Source organism: Elephantulus edwardii, unplaced genomic scaffold (assembly GCF_000299155.1).
Source record: "Elephantulus edwardii isolate Elephantulus edwardi_28Jun2011 unplaced genomic scaffold, EleEdw1.0 scaffold00120, whole genome shotgun sequence".
Taxonomy (NCBI): domain Eukaryota; kingdom Metazoa; phylum Chordata; class Mammalia; order Macroscelidea; family Macroscelididae; genus Elephantulus; species Elephantulus edwardii.
The window spans coordinates 3054505-3074520 of NW_006399870.1; the positions used below are offsets into that span (position 1 = coordinate 3054505).

The following is a 20016-nucleotide window of genomic DNA, read 5'->3' on the forward strand; positions in this document are numbered from 1 at the left end:
GTATGGTGCTTTCTCAAAAAGTTGCAAATAGAGATATCATTTGACCCAGCAATTCCACTACTGGGAATATACCCCAAAGAGACCATAACTGACATCCAAACACATATATGCACACCCATGTTTGTTGCGGCTTTGTTCACACTAGCAAAGAGTTGGAAACAACCTACGTGCCCATCAAAAAACGAATGGATAGAGAAGCTGTGGTATATTCACACAGTGGAATACTACGCTGCATTGAAAATCAAGGAAGTCATGCCAATATTATTCAAAATGGGTGACCCTGGAGGACATTACATTGAGTGAAGTATCTCAGTCACAAAAGGACAAATACTGCATGGTGCCACTGTTGTAAAACAGGACTGACCTCGGGATTGGGGGGAGACTGAGAAAGATGGGTTCAGTAATGTATATTGCATTGAAACAGATGAGGGAGAAAACTGTTTAAAAGGGATATGTGATTAGGTATTTTTTTTGTCATGACAGATTCCAGAGCGAAGGCTGCATAGTGGAGTGGACCTGGGGGGAGGGATTGTAGAATAATGAAAGAATTTTTCTTTTACTTTTTCAAGAGGGTAGTATACTAGGGCCGGGGAAGGGTTGGGAGGGGAGAAAAGTGCAACAATGAATGAATGTAAATCCAAAGTCTGTAAATTTTCATTGAAATTAATAATAAAAAATAAATACATACATACATACATAAAAGAATTGTTATTGTTGTTAAGTACCATCAGGTTGGCTCCAATTCACTGTGACCCTGAGCACAGTAATCCAGCCTGGCCCTGCACCATCCTCACTGCCTCTGCTGGTCCTCAGCCACGTAGTCACTGTTGGTTATGTGTCCTTTGTTGAGCATGATGCCTTTCACCTGCATCAGGGGCCTGACGTCTGCTGATAATATGCCCAGAGTATGGGAGGCCAACTCTCAGCATTCTTGCTTTCAAGGAGCACTCTATACCTCCTCGAAGACTCATTTGGCAGTTCACATGGTATTTTTAGTATTGTTGGTCAACACTACAGTTCAAAGGCATCAGTTAACTTATCTTCCTTGTTCATTGTCCAGTTTTCACATGAATACGAGATGATTGAAAGTTCACGTCTTGAGTCAGGTTCCTCTTAGTGTTTCAAGTGACATCCTTGCTCATCAAGAGAGGTCCATGGCAACAGATTGATCCTGTATACTGTTACTTCATGTCTTGACTACTGTTTCTGTGGATATTTCCTCGGGAAAAAGGAAATCCTCGACAGCTTCAGTCTTTGTCCATTTATCATAATACTGCTTATTGGTCTAGTTATGAGAGGTGAGAGGTTTTAATTTATATTGAAGTCTTAATCTAGATTGAAGGTGCTGGTTTTTGATCTTCAGTAAGTGCTTTGTGTCCTCTTCACTTTTAGCAAACAAGTTTGCGTCATCTATCACAGGAGCCCTGGTGACTTAGTTTGTATCCTGATGGGCTGCCATCTGATCCTGATGGGCTGCCATCCGAAAGTTAATGTAAAGTTATTTTTAAAGCTGCCCTGATTTTTTGGTGTCAAACTGACTTAATAGAATAATACTTTTAGAAGCTGAGTTCCTTTCTGATATAGCGTGAGAAGTCGAATTCTGTAAATGATTGCTAATATTTGAGTATGCAGAGGAAACAGACCTTTTTCTTTTTTGCTGTAGGTATTTTAATTATCGGACTACCCGGTTCTTGGCTGAGGAGGGGTTTTATAAATTCCATAACTGGTTTGATGACCGAGCCTGGTACCCTTTAGGACGAATCATTGGAGGAACAATTTACCCAGGTGAGGGGAAGAGGATTTTTTAAATTTTATTTTATTTCATTATTTTTTGTGTGTACCATCAAATCAGATCTGACTGATACAGGAGGAGATTGTTCCTCCTTCTCCAACAGAGCATCTGGTGTATTCGAACCGTGTACCTCTGAGATTGCAGTGCAGCTTCTTGCCACTAGGCCACCAGAGCTCGCCAGGGGAAGAGGATTTTTAAAAAATATTAAAGTGTATATATACATACAGTATTGAAACAAATTTTCATTTATAATTAATATTTTTTTTTATTCCTTTAGTTTCATTTTGAGGTATTTGTCACTTTATCTTCATTAGAAGAGTTGTCAGGAATAGAAATTGACTTGATAACAACCAACAGCAACACAGATTCCTCAGAGTGGGTCGCATACAGATAGGAGAACATGAGGGGGGCAGTGGGAATTGAGTCCTCAGGAGAAAACCTTGTTTGTCTCAGCATTGGCTGTTAGTGTTTTTGTTGCTTTGTCCAGACTTATGCAGTCATTTGCCTGATAATTTGATTCACTGTCTTAACTGTCTTTTAAGTTCTTCATCTTAGTAGGATAGCCTAATGGAGTTTCTTTTCCTATTACAGGCTTAATGATCACTTCTGCTGCAATCTACCATGTACTTCATTTTTTCCACATCACCATCGACATTCGGAATGTCTGTGTGTTCCTGGCCCCTCTCTTCTCCTCCTTCACCACCATCGTCACGTACCACCTCACGAGAGAGCTCAAGGTGAAGGATTTGGGGTGACAGAAGGCTTGAGAATTAATGTTATTTAACCTAAGATGCTGAAGGAAGGGGGATGGAGAACCTTGAAAAGGGTAGGAGACTTGCTAAAGGCACCTTTTGCAGGGCATGGTGACTGGATTTATTTTTCATTCCTGTCTAAATACACATTTACAATGTAAATGTGAGGTTTAGATTTGAAGTCCTCAGAATCTAAGGGAAGGAGGGGGGAAATCAGGAAACAATAGTGTTAGTTCTTTTCTTTATCAGAAGTACAATTTTGCTTTTGTTTCTTTGTTTTTCTTTTTAAACTCTCACTTTAAAATTCCTCAAACACCCAGCCATGTAGTACAAGGGACTCAGAATGCTGAGTCTATTTTCTTGGATGCTGTTCTTTATGTGTCATTAGAAGTGACCTAAGAGGTGATAAGCTCTTAGGACGTTTTGGGAAGCCTGACTTTAGTGTGAAGGCCCTTTCATCCTGCCCTTAGCCAAAGGAACATCCCTGCTCTCTTGGAATGTGGGGGTATCTCTTGTTGCTTCTCTCTCCTGATCTCACAGATTGCCTGTAATAGTGTCAGCTTTTCAGCTCAGACCATTCTTTGACTGTCCTGGCATGAATTTTAGAGGGTGACTGGGTATCCTGGTATTGCTAGGTAAGGGGCTTGATCAGTCTGGGGACACTGACAGCTGAACATTCATTCTAGGGGGCAGTTTCTGATACTTGGCAACTTACATAATTTATCATCCACATATGTGTGTGGAATTTCAGATTTGGTGTCATGGAATGCTGGTTGTGAAATTTTAATCTCTTGTGTGCTATAAACCTTCCTAGTCATCTCACATCTACCTTGGAAATGGTTGGACTGTACTCTGGGCCCAGAACAGAGAACAGAATAGACTAGTTGGATTCTTTACACTGCCCTCTTAGAGGTATATTTCTTATAGGATGCGGGGGCTGGGCTTCTTGCTGCTGCAATGATTGCTGTAGTTCCTGGATATATCTCTCGCTCTGTGGCTGGTTCTTATGACAATGAAGGTAAGACTTTGAAAGAGATATGTTCACTTTGCTACCCAGTTGAGCTACATGCAGTGCTCTGAAATTTTGGTTCAGACGTGTTTAGCAATAATGTCTGGAAGAGGAGAATAAAAATGAGAAGAGACTTAGATAAATATTATATTCTCTTCCTGTCATTCCCTTTAGAATGGTAACTGGTAACGTAACAGAGCTTTGGTTCATTTCTAGACCCATAGAAATAGGAGTTAATTTTTAGTGTTGAATAACACTATTGTTTTAGCATGAGAAATAATTTATTTTTTCTTAGAATTTATTTTTCTAAATAAGAGCAATGAATGTTTAAAAAACTATAATGACTTACTGTCTTTTTTTTTAATTGACTTATTTTGAACTCAGCATATATATTTCTTGAATATTATTGACAAGACCATATTAACTGGTACAGAAGTAGTTAATGAGTACAATTATGTTGTCTTAGAATATATTAAGGAAGATAAATACATACCTACACAAATACTAACAGATTGTAGTATGGACCATAATGGAAGTATGAATTTGGAAATGTAAAAGGAGAGGCTAATGTAGGTTTTCGGGTCAAAGAAGACTCTGTAGGAGTCTGTGAAGTTGAGACTTTAATAGGCAGATACTGAGGAGAAGGCCATTCATAGTGTGAAGGCTGAATTGTGTTAAGATGTGGAGAACAGGGTGGTGCATGATAGTAGGCAGTATCTTTATGGCTACACTAGTGAGGAAGTTTAATGCTTGGAAAATGATGATAATAATGGCCCGCACTTACTAAATCCTTATTCTATGTCGGGCACTGATGTAAGTGCTTTTCATGCGTTAGTTACATTTTCTTTATAACAGCCCTGCATCCTCACTGCCAGCCTCGGTCCCCAACACTGCAGTCACTGCCACCTGGTGACGATGCAGTGCCAGGAAGGATGGCCTGTTTGACAGGAAAGAATGATTGCTTTCTTTGTATGGATCTGAGACAGACAAAATAATATGCTTAAAATTACACCATGAATAGGTAATAGCTCTAAGGTGAAATTCAGTCTAGTCCAGTGGAATGTCACTGGCTACCATGTCAGTATGGCCTCTTCTTGAACATGCCCGTGTTCTTTCCACAGGAATTGCCATCTTTTGCATGTTGCTCACCTACTACATGTGGATCAAGGCAGTCAAGACTGGTTCCATCTATTGGGCGGCCAAGTGTGCCCTCGCTTATTTCTACATGGTAACTTTCACTCTCTCCTAGGAGTTATAGGCCTGAGTTCTGGTAGATACCCTGATGTAAATTGGAAGTTGCTGTTGTTTTGTGTCATCAAGTTGCTTGCAACTCATAGCTACCCCTATGTACAAGAGCCCTAAACACTGCTCTATCCTGTGCCAACCTCGCCGTCTCTGACACACTCATCACAGAGTCCATCTCCTTGAGGGTCTTCCTCTCCTGCGCCGCACTTCCACGCTCCCAAACACGATGTCCCTCTCCAAAGACTAGTCAGTCCCTCCTTGCAACATGCCCAAAGTATGTCATACGAAGCTTCAGGATCCTTGACTCCAAGTAGCATTCTGGCTTCACCCTCTCCAGGACAAACCTTTTGTTCTCCTAGCAGTCCATGTTATATTCAACATTCTTCTGCAGCACCACAGCTCAAAAGGCATCAATTCTCTTTCTATCATTTCTAGTCACTGTCCAACTCTGATGCATAGCAAGCCCAGATCAGGCACACTTTAGTCTCCAGCGTGATGTCATTGCTCTTCAGTACTTTTGAGAGGTCCCTCACAGCTGACTTTTCCCCATGCAGTTTGTCTCTTGATTTCTTGGCTGCTGGTGCCAAGAGTGTTGTTGACTGTGGAGCCAATCACCATCCTGTTTAAATTTTTAATTTTTAAACTGGAGGCTAAAAATCTTTATTGTTTCTGTCCCCACATAGAGCCTAACCTAAGAAAAACATGGATGTCCAGTATCTCTAACAAGCCAGAAATGATGTATTAAATACTGTGTTTCTAATGAGTAAATTATTGGTTAGCTCACTGTATTCTGGCATGAATAAACTTGCCCCTTCTTCTTTGCCTGTATATATCAGCTCACTTCTGTCAAGTGTTTTGTGTGACTTTCAGAGTAGACTGCCATCTAGTCTAACTAACCTCAGGCTGGAGGGCTCTTTTTATGTGATCATGATAATGTTAGTAGTCAACAGGAATAAGGAATGATAGTGATGGGGACTGTGGTTTTTCTCAATAAAGTCACTTATTTAAGCTCCTGTAGCCATTTGAAATAAAGAACGTTTGTCCTAACTGTGGAGGATATAATTTTATAGTCACAGGTGACAGCCCCGGGTGTAGTGGCAGTGGTCCGGAAGAGCACTGCTACACAGTCCTGTCCTTTCCTGTCACAGGTCTCTTCATGGGGAGGCTATGTGTTCCTGATCAACCTGATCCCTCTTCACGTCCTGGTGCTGATGCTCACAGGGCGCTTCTCCCACCGCATCTATGTGGCCTACTGCACTGTGTACTGCCTGGGCACCATCCTTTCCATGCAGATTTCCTTTGTGGGTTTTCAGGTGAGCCCTAAACAGAGTGAAGGTTTTTTGTTTTTTTTTTTCTACCCATGTAATTTTATTCTTGAAAACAAATACATCAACATGTTAAAATGGGCTTACTCTGGGAAAAGTGTACATCAGAATTTGTTCAGAGTGAAGGTTTTAACTCATAGTTTTCCTTAACTAACAGTTGCGACCAGACTGATTTATTTTGGATTCTGATAAAAAGAATAAACCTTACTATCAGGTTTTATTTTCAGCTACATGCATTAAATTAAGCAGGGGAATCATTGGCTGTTAACTCTGCCCCAGGAATGTTGCTATTTGCTCTATGAAATTTGAATTTAATAACTCTAAAGTTTGTAAGAAGAGGATGAATATTTTGTTTACTTTGATAGATCAAAATTATTTCAAGTTTTTGATGTTGTAACTCCTAAATGTATTATTGAGGTTCGGTACAAGCCCTTGAAGAATCAAAGCCTGAACTTTTTTAACCACACAACCCCATAGGGTTATCAGGCAGCAGAGCAGAGAGTAATGTGGTATGCTTTAATTTTCATGTAAAATTCTCCTGATAGTAGAACCAGTATTCAGAGATGAGCAAATATTTACTAATTATCTACTATATGTGCTTTCCTAAGCACTGCAATGTTTGAAAAAGCCTTAAAAATATATTTTAAGGAAATTACAGTCTTGTTAAGGGGAAGAAATAGATGAAGCCAACTAAAGAATGTAGTCTGTAGTGTCATGAGTCTGAAAATGTACCTCCTGGGCCAGCAGCATGATCATCGGGGAAATTTTTAGAGATGAAAATTCCAGAAATACTCGATACAGGGCTCAGCAGTCTGTTTTAAAAGCTTTCCTTATTCCCGGCTGGTGATGTGATGTCCATTGCAGTTGATGAAGTCCTGTATTCTAAGGTAAAGAAGGACTGAACGTGGTTGAAGAGGTAGAACATGCCGTGGGGCATAGAGGAGTGAGTGATTGATGCCAGTTTGGCAAATTATGAGATGGTCTTCAGTGAATGGATATTTTGGGGAAGTTGTAATCCAGGTTAAGGAAATAGCTTAAGCAAAGGTCAGAGATCTGATGATCATTCATTATCTGGTTTGGGGGATGACAGACAATCTTTGGAAGGTGTGGCACGTAAATGAAGTCTTGCTCGAGGTAGATGGCTTAGTGACCTTAGAATTAGTCTTGATGTCTTAGTGGCCTTAGATTTTCTTGACCCTTTGGTCTGAACTAAGTAAGTAAGGACAATTCAGGTGTGGACTGGATCACTTTTATTCCCTCAACATTTTTCTGTACATACGCTTTCACCTGTAGCCTGTTCTTTCATCTGAGCACATGGCAGCCTTTGGAGTCTTTGGTCTCTGCCAGATCCATGCCTTTGTGGATTACCTGCGCAGCAAGTTGAATCCACAACAGTTTGAAGTGCTTTTCCGGAGTGTCATCTCCCTCGTAGGCTTTGTCCTCCTCACCGTGGGTACCCTCCTCATGCTCACAGGTAGGAAGCCTCACAGTTTTTGTTATTAAAAACAAATGAGTACAGACAGAGAATAAGCTCAAAAAAGACTGGATAACTTTTAACTGAAGAAACATGTTTTCATTCTGTTTTGTTTCATTCCAAGCATGCATAATTTCACTTCTTCATGTTAAATTTGAACCTTTCCCTACCCATTTGGAGGCAGCCTAGCAGACAGTGTCTTTTCAGAGTAGCTCTTAAATCTCAGAAGTACTCCACCTGCTGAGGGAATTTTTCTCTTGCTCTCCTGATTTTTCCCTCCTTTTGCCCCTCTCCCTGCCCCCTTTGGCTGTTGGTAGAGTGAGAAGTCTTACATTTTTGCTGTATTTTACAACATCTTGTTCGTGCATTCCATTGTCCACTAAGCCAGGGCTATTTAGTTGACATGTTATATCATCTCCATTTTTTGCCAGTTGCACTGATCAAAGGTTGCCTTAATTTTGCCTAAATCTCTATATTGATTAATTAGAATAATACTGGCAGATCTAGTTGACTTAGTGCTAGGTTTGGCCTTGGACTCATTACTGGCTTTCATTTACAGCCTCGCCAGGAAGTGTGTCTGCTTCCATTCGTCAGGGTTTTACATATAGTCTAACTTCATTCTGCTGACTCTACCAATACACTTTCACACTTAAAAGAAGGAGTGAAACTCTGAGTATTGATGACTTTTTGAAACCAAAACTTAGTCCTCCTATCACAGAGAATCTTCTTAAAATGGAAAGGCTGTGATTTGTTAGGATTAGATGTTCACTTGTTACTCTATTGTTTGTGACATATGTGTTGTCTCTTTGTTGGCAGGAAAAATATCTCCCTGGACGGGGCGTTTCTACTCACTGCTGGATCCTTCTTATGCTAAAAACAACATTCCCATCATTGCTTCTGTGTCCGAGCATCAGCCCACCACTTGGTCCTCATACTATTTTGACCTGCAGCTCCTTGTCTTCATGTTTCCAGGTCTGCGTTCTGATATGGCCTCCTTTGTAATAATCACAATTTCGTTCAAGATATGTCTGCTGCTCTCATTCATGTGTTTGTCCATTCGGTGCAAGGATGGTGAAGCATGCTTCCTGATACTTGAAAAAGAGAAGTCAGAAACCTATCATAGTTTGTCATTAATTTTACGTTTCTAGTATTTATGGCTGATTGTTTTTATGTTACTGTGGCTGGTAAGATCCTCTGGTAGCTTAGTGATAAGAAACTGCGCTACAATCCCAAAGGCACATGGTTTGAATTCACCAGCAACTCCAAGGGAGAAGGATGGGCAGTCTCCTCTCATGTGATTAATTGCCTCTGAAAACTTGGTGGAGGGTCAGCTATGGGTCAGTTCTGACTATATAGCACACAACAAAATCATGGCTGATTATAAATTGTAAAGCTATTGCAATTTATAGTCACTAGAATATAACACTATAAGTTATCTTCTAGCCAGTCCAGAAATTTAAAATTCTGATTTTGGAACTTAGCAGTGGTAGTGTTCTTTTTCTCTTTTAAAATAATAATTGTAAAAATTATCTCTTTATTGCAAAACCTACATATATGTGGAAAAGATAAAATTTGCAGATGATTTTACCAGCCATCTGTAGCCACATTTTTAATTGTAGTCATTAGTTATTTAATAGGGAGCTCTGTGACCTAATCCCTGCGTAGGGTGATGAGCTGCTCTGCTCATGCAAAGGTGGCATCTCTGCTGGTTTGAATTTTCTGGCTGCTCTGAGGGAAGAGAATGGACAGCCTCCTGTCATGTTATTTACAGCCTTGGAAACCAACTGCAGGCTAAGCTATGAGTGAGTTCCAGCTCAACAGCAATAAGTTGAGCTATTTAATGAGTGAAAAAATGAAAGCATAGAGGGGTTTTTTTACACTTTATTTAAAATGTTCATAATTTTTCTCTTAATTAGTGTTGCTTTGTAGTAATAATTTTTTATTTTTTTTATTTTTTTAGAATTGACATAGGTAAAGAGGGGAGCAAATGTTGTATAGTCTCACACAGCAGTATTTTAATATATGCTCCATTTTGTAAATTTAATTAGCTCCTTATGGTCAGACAATTTATTTCTAAATTTTTTCCCTTTTTTTTTTTCAAAGCATGCTGTAGTAAACATCTTAGAATCTAGATCTTTGCAAATGTCTACAATTGATTTTTCAGGATAATTCCATGAAGTGGAATTTCTGGGGTAAATTTGTGGAACCATCAGACATATAGTGAAGACACTTGCCCTAGTAGGTTTCAGCTGCTTACTTCTCCTTCCCTCTTTTGTAGTTGGCCTCTATTACTGCTTTAGCAACCTGTCAGATGCCCGGATTTTTATCATCATGTACGGTGTGACCAGCATGTACTTTTCGGCTGTAATGGTGAGGAATGCCCCAATCTTAGCAAGGTTTTTCACCCTTAATTCTGAGGGGCTTTTCCCCTCTGCTTGCCATGATTTAGAAAGTTCTGATGGAGGTGTGAATGCTTCCCTCTGAGCTTTTGAGAGGCTGAGTTTTAAAGCTACAGGGATCTTTCCCAGAAAGGTACATTCTGATTGTGGTGTCTGACTCTCTTGGATTCATAACCTTGTGATACTGTTGTTGCTGTTATGTGCTGTAGAGTCACCGATGTACAAAAACCCTAAACCCTGCTCTATCCTGTGCCAATCGCACTGTCTCTGACACACCTAGCCCCATTACACCAGTCACTGAATCAATCCATCTCATCAAGGGTTTTCTTCTCCTGTGCTGTCCTTCCAACCTCCCAAGCATCACATCCCTTTCCAGGGATTGGTCCCTCCTTGCAGCATGTCCATAGTATGTCAGATGGAGCTTCCAGATCCTTGCTTTTTTGCACTTTGTTGAGGAATGTTACCTATGTAAGTTATTTCCCTTTCTTGTTGAATGTCTTAAAAAAGGGAAATTTTTTCCTTGAAGTTCTGGAAAGATTACTCAGCACCAGATTATTAAGAGACAAGAGGAATTTTTATGTTGTAGTAGTTATATGTTCATTTGCTAGACAGATAACTTGAGTTTGCTGTAATGCTAAACACTGTGACACTGATGTGTCAAATGCGATAATGGTTACCAATGGTGGACGGTGTTTGGTGGAGCTCCCCAATTAAACAAGCTTGGAAGCAGGAGTGGCATCTACTTCCAAAATAGCTTGCCTCTTGAAACTATGAACGTGGAGAAACGATGAAAGTTATGCAAGTATTCAGGTCTTTCATTCATAGGGTTGCTATGAGTCGTCTGTGACTCAATGGCAACAACAACATAGAGCTCTGTTGACCTAATCTCTGGCTCTTAGGCTTGGTTTTAATTTTTTTTGGTCAAACATTCTTTTAAGTGGCATAGCACTGGTCTGTGCATTGCTGTATAGAGATAACTCAAGGTTGCTGTGATGCTAAACATTGTGACACTAATGTGTCATATGCGATCATGGTTACCCATGGTGGACAGTGTTTGGTGAAGCTTCCCGATTAAAACAAGCTTGGAAGCAGAAATGGCATCCACTTCCAAAATAGCTTGCCTCCAGAAACTATGAACATGGAAGAACAATGAAAGTTATGCAAGTGTTCAGGTCTTTGTTCATCAAGTGGTTATGAGTTGTTTATGCCTCAGCGGCACCTAACAACAAGAACAGTAAGACATTGGAATCCTACATGGTTCAAATGGTTAAACACAAGGTTACCAGATGGAGATGTCAGAGGAAATGCCTGGCCATTAACTTAAAAAATTACATTGAAAACTTTTATGGAGTACAGCTTTATGGTCAGGGTGCCATGGGCTGGTATCCACTGGTGGGCAGCTAAGTTTAGTAATGAGCACAAACTATGATTTTGATCTTAAGTCATAGCTAAACAATATATTTTCCATCATTACTCAAGCTACATATACATATATAACTGATAGTTTTAAATATACATACATCTACTGCTTTTTGTATCAAGTTTAATAATGTGTTACTGTATTATATTGAAAAATCATGCTGTTTGAAAAGCCTTTGATGTGTGTGATCTGCTCGTAAGTTGCAGTCTGTAATTTGTAAGGTCCTGCTGCTGTCTGTTTCAGGTCCGCCTGATGTTAGTGTTGGCACCTGTTATGTGCATTCTTTCTGGTATTGGAGTCTCTCAGGTGCTGTCTACATACATGAAGAACCTGGACATAAGCCGTCCAGACAAGAAGAGCAAGAAGCAGCAGGATTCGACGTACCCTATTAAGAATGAGGTGAGATTGAAGCAGTGTTGAGAATGGTTTGTGATGTTCTTTTGTGTGTTTATGCTTATGAATGTACCTGTGTACACAACAGTATATATATGCCTTTTTGGATGGGAAAGTGGAGAGTGGGTATAAATGTCTTAATTATACACAGACCCTGGTTTGCTTTGATTAATCTGTATTATTGACTGGGTGAGAAACTGTCCTGTGTTGTATAAATCTAGTTTGACTCACACACAATTCTTATTTCCATGTGTAGGTAGCAAGTGGAATGATCTTGGTCATGGCTTTCTTTCTCGTCACCTACACCTTTCATTCAACCTGGGTGACCAGTGAGGCCTATTCATCTCCCTCCATCGTGCTGTCTGCCAGGGGTGGGGATGGCAGTAGGATCATTTTTGATGACTTCAGAGAAGCGTACTATTGGCTTCGTCACAATACTCCAGAGGTGAAGATTTGGGACGGGTAGGAATGAGGGGAACTGGGAAGACCTTTGATGTTATAGTGAGTCATATACCTCTTCGGTGTTTGGGAAATGTGGATAAGTTGGAACTGTAAATGTGCATTTTAGAAAACTTAAAGATCCTATAGCTAGTCTTGAGTTCAGGGATTTCATTGGTAATGATCTTACTCTGAAGGATGGCACAATCCTTGCTTTTTGCTACTAGCAAAAACATCAACAGTTAGAGCCCTTCTGTAAAGATTTCCAAGGCTGTAAATTGTAACGAGAGGGGACTGCCTGCCTTTTTCTGGTAGATTCGAACCACAGGAAAAGTGTGGGTTAGCACAGCTCCCTGTAGACGACGCCACCTTCACTTCCTTAAAATTCTCAAAAGTCTTGCTCAGAGAAGGTAAAAAATTACTGGTAGGTAATGCACTGTATGAAAACAATAAATCAGAAGCAAGAAAAAGAGAACTCACCTTATGGTAATAAATGTTAACATTTTACTTTATACCTTTTGAGGATTTGAAATGACTAGCTTTCTTCTACAGTAGCTGTTGGAAATGTTGTTAGGGGTCAGAGGTGATTTTGCCTCATAGCCTGTGTGATGCAGCGGGACAGCCCCACAGGGTTACAAGGCTGTAATCTCCTTTAGAGCAGAGCCACCAGTGGGTGCACACTGCCAGCCGTTTGGGGAATAGTTGGATGCTTAACCATTGTGCCATCAGGGCTCCTTTTATTCCAGTAGCACTTTAATTTTTTTTTTTCCAATAGCACTTTAAATCAGATCTTATGGAGCCAAACTTTAACAATCTTAGTCCTTCCTTGCTCGTTGTATTATTTAATTTGTGTTTTCTCCATGTCCTTATAATTGATTTCAGTGATCTAATGACATCAGATTGTTTATTTGGAAATCCTGCATAGTCCATTACGACATACTACTTACCCGATTTTGTTTGTTGATATGGAGATAGCGTGAATGAAAGTATTGGGAATGTTGGATTGTCTATTGACCCTGACATTTCATGTTGTTGTTGTTGTTATGTGCCATCGAGTCGCTTGCAACTCATAGCGACCCTATGTACAAGAGCTCTAAATGCTGTTCTATCCTGTGCCAACCTAGCCATCTCAAACGCACTTATTCCCACTGCTCCAGTCACAGAATCGATCCATCTCACCAAAGGTCTTCCTCTCCTTCACTTCCCCTCCACTCTGCCAAACATGATGTCCCTTTCCAAGGACCAGTCCCTCCTTGCAACATGTCCAAAATATGTCAGACGAAGCTTCAGAATCCTTGACTCCAGGGAACACTCTGGCTTCACCCTCTCCAGGACAAACCTGTTTGTTCTCCTAGCAGTCCACAGCTCAAAGGCATCAATCCTCTTTCTATCAGCCCTATTCACTGATTGTGTATAAATGTGGGTTTGAATGAAATGGCCTGTTTTTAGTTAGCCATGTATTACTTTTTGTAAAAGAAGATTTCCTGTTACCTCACAAATGCCCTTCCTTTCCTCTTGCATTTGTGTGGCTGTGTTGTCACTTACTTCCATTTTTCATTCTTTCAGGATGCAAAGGTCATGTCATGGTGGGATTATGGTTACCAGATTACAGCTATGGCTAATCGGACAATTTTAGTGGACAACAACACTTGGAATAATACACATATTTCTCGAGTAGGGCAGGTAAGGTGAAGTATTTTAGATTTTTTTTTTTTAAGTGTTTGGAGTATAAGGTAGAGTCTAAATATCCCATGAGGGGACTGTATGACCTGAGACTTTGCTCTGAGAAACATGTACTTATTTTTTTTAGGCAATGGCATCCACAGAAGAAAAAGCCTATGAGATTATGAGGGAGCTGGATGTCAGCTATGTGCTGGTTATTTTTGGAGGCCTCACCGGGTATTCGTCTGATGGTAATGTACTTGATACCATGACTAATTGAAGGGCATAGACTCTAAGAAAATTAGGTGAATCTCATAATTTTCCCGTCTTTTGTTAACATTAAGATACTTTCTTAGTGGAGAATGTTTGAAGTGCTCTGTTTATTTATTTTAAGTTGAAAGCTTTGTTTTCTTTAGATAGGAAGGCTACAACGTTAGAAACTTTTCAAAGACCTCATCCTATTTTTGAAGAAAATTAGGCAGTTTTTTAAACTTTGGATACCAGTTTTCAAGTTGAGTACGTAAGAGCCATGTTGTCCAGCTGATGATTTGACAGTTAGTTGTAAGGAGTTGTGCTGCCAACCCAGAGGCAGGCAGTTTGAGTCTGCCAGCTGCACCAAGGGAAAAAGATGGATAGTCTTGTCCCGTGCGACTTCTAGCCTCTGACAACCTGCTAGAGGGTCAGTGATGAGTCTGTTCCTACTCATTGGTGATGAGTTGTCAGTGAGGGCTATTTTTTTTTAACTGAAACTTAACCAATTTTTGTTGGTTCATTCTAATTCATGGTGACTCTGTGGATGTCAGAGTAGAACTGGGCTTCAGAGGGTTGGACTTTACATTTTAAAAAATTACTTTCTTAATATAATTCATGCATTTAAAGTTAAAATTCAGTGGGTTTTAGTATATTTATAAATGAGAGCAACTTTTTTAAGATTTTATATTCTGTTGAATTGCTTTTAACTCATTATGGTCTCGTGGCAGAACTTACCCAGTTTTTGTTGGTTTGTGTTTTTTAAGAATTAGTTTTATTTTGTTATTGAGACTGACCCAGAAGAGCATACATCCATTCACCAGGTTCTTTATGTAAAAGTCAGTGACACTGATCACATACTGTTTGCATCTTCTCTTTATGAGTTGTTTTTTCATAAGAATTTACAGTTCTAGTCTAAATGACTTCTTTTGTTGAAACTCCTTCTACACAATCTGCTGAGACTGATTTTCTAGGCTGTATTCTATGAGAGCAGAGGCCAGTTCTTCAGCAACCTGGCGTGCTGTCCATTTGCAGCAGGGTTTTTTTGTGGTTGCCATTGAGAATGGACACAGCAGGACATTCACCAAATCAATAAATTTTAAGTATACAGTTCAGTGAGCAGCTTCTTTTTATCCCTAGATATTAATAAGTTTCTGTGGATGGTCCGGATTGGAGGCAGCACAGACACCGGCAAGCACATCAAGGAGCATGACTACTACACGCCAACTGGAGAATTCCGTGTCGACCGAGAAGGTTCTCCAGTGCTGCTCAACTGCCTCATGTACAAGATGTGTTACTACCGCTTTGGACAGGTCTACACCGAAGCCAGTGAGTGATTCCCAGTAACACCAGTAACAAAAACAGTGCTAGTGAATAGTTACATAGTGTGCTTCCCTATATCGGCCACTGCTGGGGTCGGATATATCTCTCAGCTTACTGCAGTCTAGTCAGAACCAAGTCAATAGCTTACTCACCCCACAGTGGGTTTGCAGAGGCAATAAATCACACGGGAGGAGATTGCCCATCTTTTCCCTTAGAACAGTTGATGGATTCAAACTACACGCCTTTGGGTTGGGAGAGCAACTATCTATCCACTAGGCCACCAGAGTATAGTGAATAGAGATTTAATATTTACTGACTGAATTTGTCTTCACATGAAAGCAAGTACTGTTACTGTTTCTTTATACCTGAGGAAATAGTTCAGTAACTTCCGAAGTTACATCATTTATGGCAGAGTCCGTAATCAAACTCAGAGAGCCTAACTTCTGATTCTTTGGGTTTTTAAAAAAAAATTTATTTTATTTTTTTATTTTATTAATTTTAATGAATGTTTACAGAGATTTTGGATTTCCATTCATTCATTGTTGCCTATTTCTCCCTGCCCACCACTCCCCAGCAGTTCATTCTTTTTGAAAAGTAAAAGAAAAATTCTTTCATTTGTATACAATCTCCACTATGTAACCTTCATTCTGGACTCTTGTCATAACCATAATACTCAATCATATATCGCTTTCAAACTCTTCTCTCCTTTATCTGTTTCAATGCAGCATACATAATTTAGCCAATTTTTCTCAGTCTCATCCCAACCCTGAGGTAAGTCCCATTTTACAAAAGTGGCACTATGCAGTATTTGTGCTTTTGTGACTGAGATATTTCACTCAGCATGATGTCCTCCAGGACCACCCATTTTGAATAATATTTCATGTGTTTCTTGTTTTTCAGTGCAGCATAGTATTAAATTATGTGAATATACCAGAGCTTCTCTATCCATTCATTTGTTGAAGGACACTTAGGTTGTTTCCAACTCTTTGCTGTTGTAAACAAAGCTGCAATAAACATGGGTGTGCATATATCTGCCTGGGTGGCAGTTCTGGTTTCTTTAGGGTATATTCCCAGTAGGGCAATTTCTGGGTCAAATGGCATTTCTATATACAACTTTTTAAGAAAGTGCCATACAGCCTTCCATAGTGGTTGCACCATTTTACACTCCCACCAACAGTGAATAAGGGTTCCAGTTTCTCCTCAACCTTGGCAGCATTTGTTGTTTGCTCCTCTGTTAAATTTTGCTATTCTTACAGGGGTGAGATGATATTTCATAGTTGCTTTGATTTGCATCTCTCTTAGAGCTAGGGATTTTGAACATTTTTTCATGTGTTTGGTCACCATCTGAATGTCTTCTTTGGTGAAGTGTCTGTTCATATCCTGTGCCCATTTTTCAGTTGGGTTATTTACCTTTATCTTGTTGTGGTGCTCAAGTAATAAATTCTAGTTATAAGTCTCTTATCTGACATATCATTACCAAATATTTTTTCCCAGTCTGTGGCTTCCCTTTTTACTCTGTTGGAGAAATTTTTAGATGTGCATAGGGATTTGATTCTTAGAAGGTTCCATTCATCCATATTATCCTCTCATTGTTACAGATTTTTTATGATGCTTGGAAGACTGTTTATGTTGTGGATTAGGATTTCTAGAGTTCTTCCAAGCTTTTTTTAAATGAAATATATAGTCCTTGGTTTTAGTCCTAGGTCCACGATCCATTTTGAGTTGTTTTTTGTGTATGGAGTGAGGTGTGGATCTTGCTTGAGTTTTCTACAGGTAGTTTTCCAATTTTGCCAGCACCATTTGTTAAAAAGGTTGTCGATTCTTTGTTTTAACCACTGTTTTTCATTTCCTCTCAGTAAAGGGCATTGTAAAGGGGAATGTGATGAAGTGGCTGTAAGAGACAAAGTACTTTTCATTTCTACATTGAGAGTAATTTGATAATATTAAATTTTTCCTTCTGTCCTCAGTTGTGTACTAAGGAGAATTTCTGGAGTGGGTGTGGGCCTTTGACCTCTGGTCTATGCAAGGGTTACTGGTGTGCTGTAGAGCCCTCTGGATGGCAGTCACTCCATGGACCATACCAGGGGTCATCTTGGAGAGGACAGTTAGGCTAAGACTTAATTTGCCGTTCCTATGTGATGTCCTCTCTTGTGTGCCCTCCTCTAGACCCAAAATGTTCTCCGAGGGCTAGAAATCCATTTAATTAAGTACTGATACAATTTAGCATCCCCCCTAGGAAATCAGCACTTTATAAAGATGGATCATTTCTTTCTTCCCACCTCTAGAGCGTCCCCCAGGCTTTGACCGTGTCCGAAATGCCGAGATTGGGAATAAAGACTTTGAACTTGATGTCCTGGAGGAAGCGTATACCACAGAGCACTGGTTGGTCAGGATATACAAGGTGAGTGGACGCTGTACCGTCTCAGCAAGCAGCTGTCATCATTGCGCAGTGGTTTTGAGAGCTTGAAGAATGGGCCTGTACTTCTCAAATAGGGACGTGTCTCATGTCACCTGTGCATGGAAAGAAGCTTGTAACTCAGCTAAAATCCCACTGTTTTTGTGTCATATTACTCGTCTAGTTGATGTCCCATTTTGCCATCATTCTAACATTGCTACAATGATATTTTTGCATCTGGTTCAGTCTGCTTAGGCTTAGGGGGTAGAAGGGAGCGTGTGTTGATGTTTTTAAGCTACATTTTCTCTTTCACTGAGTTTATCCCATAGACAGACTACTGCATTGCATTAGACAGACTAATGGATTGCAAGAGAAGATGGAGACTTCTTGGTCCATTTGGAGTACAGAGGTGCTCCAAAATGCTAAGTGAAGTAACTCATTAACTCAGTGCTAGTTTAATCATGAAGCCAAAGCAAGCAGCCAATATAAGTTTTTCCCCTTTCGATGTCCATAACTTGGTAGAGAAGCTTTCTTAAACTAACCAGATTGCAGATGGTAACCTGACATCTTTATTTTGCAGGTTAAGGACTTGGATAATCGAGGCTTATCGAGGACATAAATGTCACGTCACATCTAGCTGTGATATGTTTCGCACTGACCACGTCGTATTTAAGATGCTGAAGATTTTTTTTTACATGCAGTTTATAAGAATAGAGCACGATGTGATTAAAATTGTCTGAAAGTATTGCCCTGGGCAATAGGCTGGGCCAAATGAAATGATTTTTATAATTCTGAGCAGGTTACCAAATGAAATGTCATGGCTTTACTTTGGTCAATTAAAGGGGGGATTTTTTTAAAATGTGCCTTATTTGTTTTGACTTTTGGTGACTTGAAGCTGAAAGTTACTGCCGAGCTGTTAAGAGGGAAAGGTGACTCCCATGCTTTTAGCACCTTAACTGTGACAAGGAGGCATTCTCGCTTTCAAATCAGCAAGACTAGCAAGGGTGAAGTAAAATTTTATGTGTACAAACAATTTTATCAGCCTTTCTATATTGTAGCACCTAACACATAGGGGGTGCTCAGTAAAATTTTGTGGAATGAATAAAAGTTTGCGGGACCATGGGAGTTCCATTTCTTGGCAGGAAAAGGTAACTGTTTTGCTATTATGTCTTTGTTCTCAGTGTCTCTTATTCTTAGAGGCTTTTAGAAAGGGGCAGATGGTGGCCAGCCAGACCTGTTCCCACAAGTACTCTGCATCTCCTCAGCCACTTGCTCATTGCTGTGGAGTCAGAACCACTCACAGCTCACCCTCTGTTTGGTTTACAAAGCTGTAATTATAAGGGAGAAGATTGCCTGTCTTTTTCTTCTAATCCTTCCCAGCCATTGGATTCAGACTGCCAGAGGGGAGTGGGCTTTGGGTTGGCTTTCCAACTCCCTACAGATAAGCCGCCAGAACTCCTATCTTTGTAAATGTAATTATTTGTTTATTGATTTGGTTTGGGTTTATTTAAACAAGAATAAATCAAGCATTAATCAGTTGCCAATTTCAAAGACTCAAACAATATTCTTACGAGATAAGGAGAAGCTCTCTAACATTATGTTTAGAGCTTGATGACCAGATTGTTTTTCACCCCAGTTTAAATATAATCATACATATCTCTCTTTTAAAGTCTGCTTTTTAACACTGTTAGTATCAGTGACACAGGGAATAGCTCTTTGCCCGTTTCCTGTACACTGCCAGCTTTGTTGTGGGGTGAGCTACTTTATCCTTCAGCCTGTATGTTACTAATGTGTCCACTCTTGTTGTTGAGCACCATCAAGTTGCACAGACCCATAGCTTACCCTCCAGCAGGTTTTAAGAGGCTGTTAGTGGTATGGGAGGAGACGGCTCATTATCCTCCACAGAGCAACTGGTGGATTCAAACCATGTGCCTTCAAGATTGCAGTGCAATTTCTTACCACTAGGGAGTTGTGCTTCCAACCCAAAAGGTTTCGGTTTGAATCCACTAGTTACTCTGAGGGAGATAGAAGGGCCATTTTTCTTCAGTGTGATTTACAGCCTCTGGCAAACCCTCCAGAGGGTCAGTTATGAATAGGCTTCAGCTGCACAGCAGAGACTTAGTTTTGATTTAGTGGGAAA

The 20016-nt window shown here is 40.0% G+C and overlaps 1 protein-coding gene across 1 annotated transcript in view; it reads left to right on the top strand.

The window, feature by feature from the left end:
- STT3A (STT3A, subunit of the oligosaccharyltransferase complex (catalytic)) overlaps window positions 1-18731 on the top strand; it is a 25336-nt gene extending 6605 nt beyond the window's left edge. The window contains exons 3-17 of the mRNA XM_006892812.1: window positions 1664-1785; window positions 2384-2529; window positions 3472-3562; window positions 4675-4781; window positions 5947-6111; window positions 7417-7597; window positions 8414-8569; window positions 9876-9967; window positions 11660-11815; window positions 12066-12254; window positions 13814-13930; window positions 14058-14160; window positions 15299-15487; window positions 17767-17882; window positions 18457-18731. Coding sequence (XP_006892874.1) covers window positions 1664-1785; window positions 2384-2529; window positions 3472-3562; window positions 4675-4781; window positions 5947-6111; window positions 7417-7597; window positions 8414-8569; window positions 9876-9967; window positions 11660-11815; window positions 12066-12254; window positions 13814-13930; window positions 14058-14160; window positions 15299-15487; window positions 17767-17882; window positions 18457-18495 — 1969 coding nt within the window. The 3' untranslated portion in view covers window positions 18496-18731. The remainder of the gene's footprint in view (window positions 1-1663; window positions 1786-2383; window positions 2530-3471; window positions 3563-4674; window positions 4782-5946; window positions 6112-7416; window positions 7598-8413; window positions 8570-9875; window positions 9968-11659; window positions 11816-12065; window positions 12255-13813; window positions 13931-14057; window positions 14161-15298; window positions 15488-17766; window positions 17883-18456) is intronic.
- Window positions 18732-20016: the final 1285 nt, after the last annotated feature.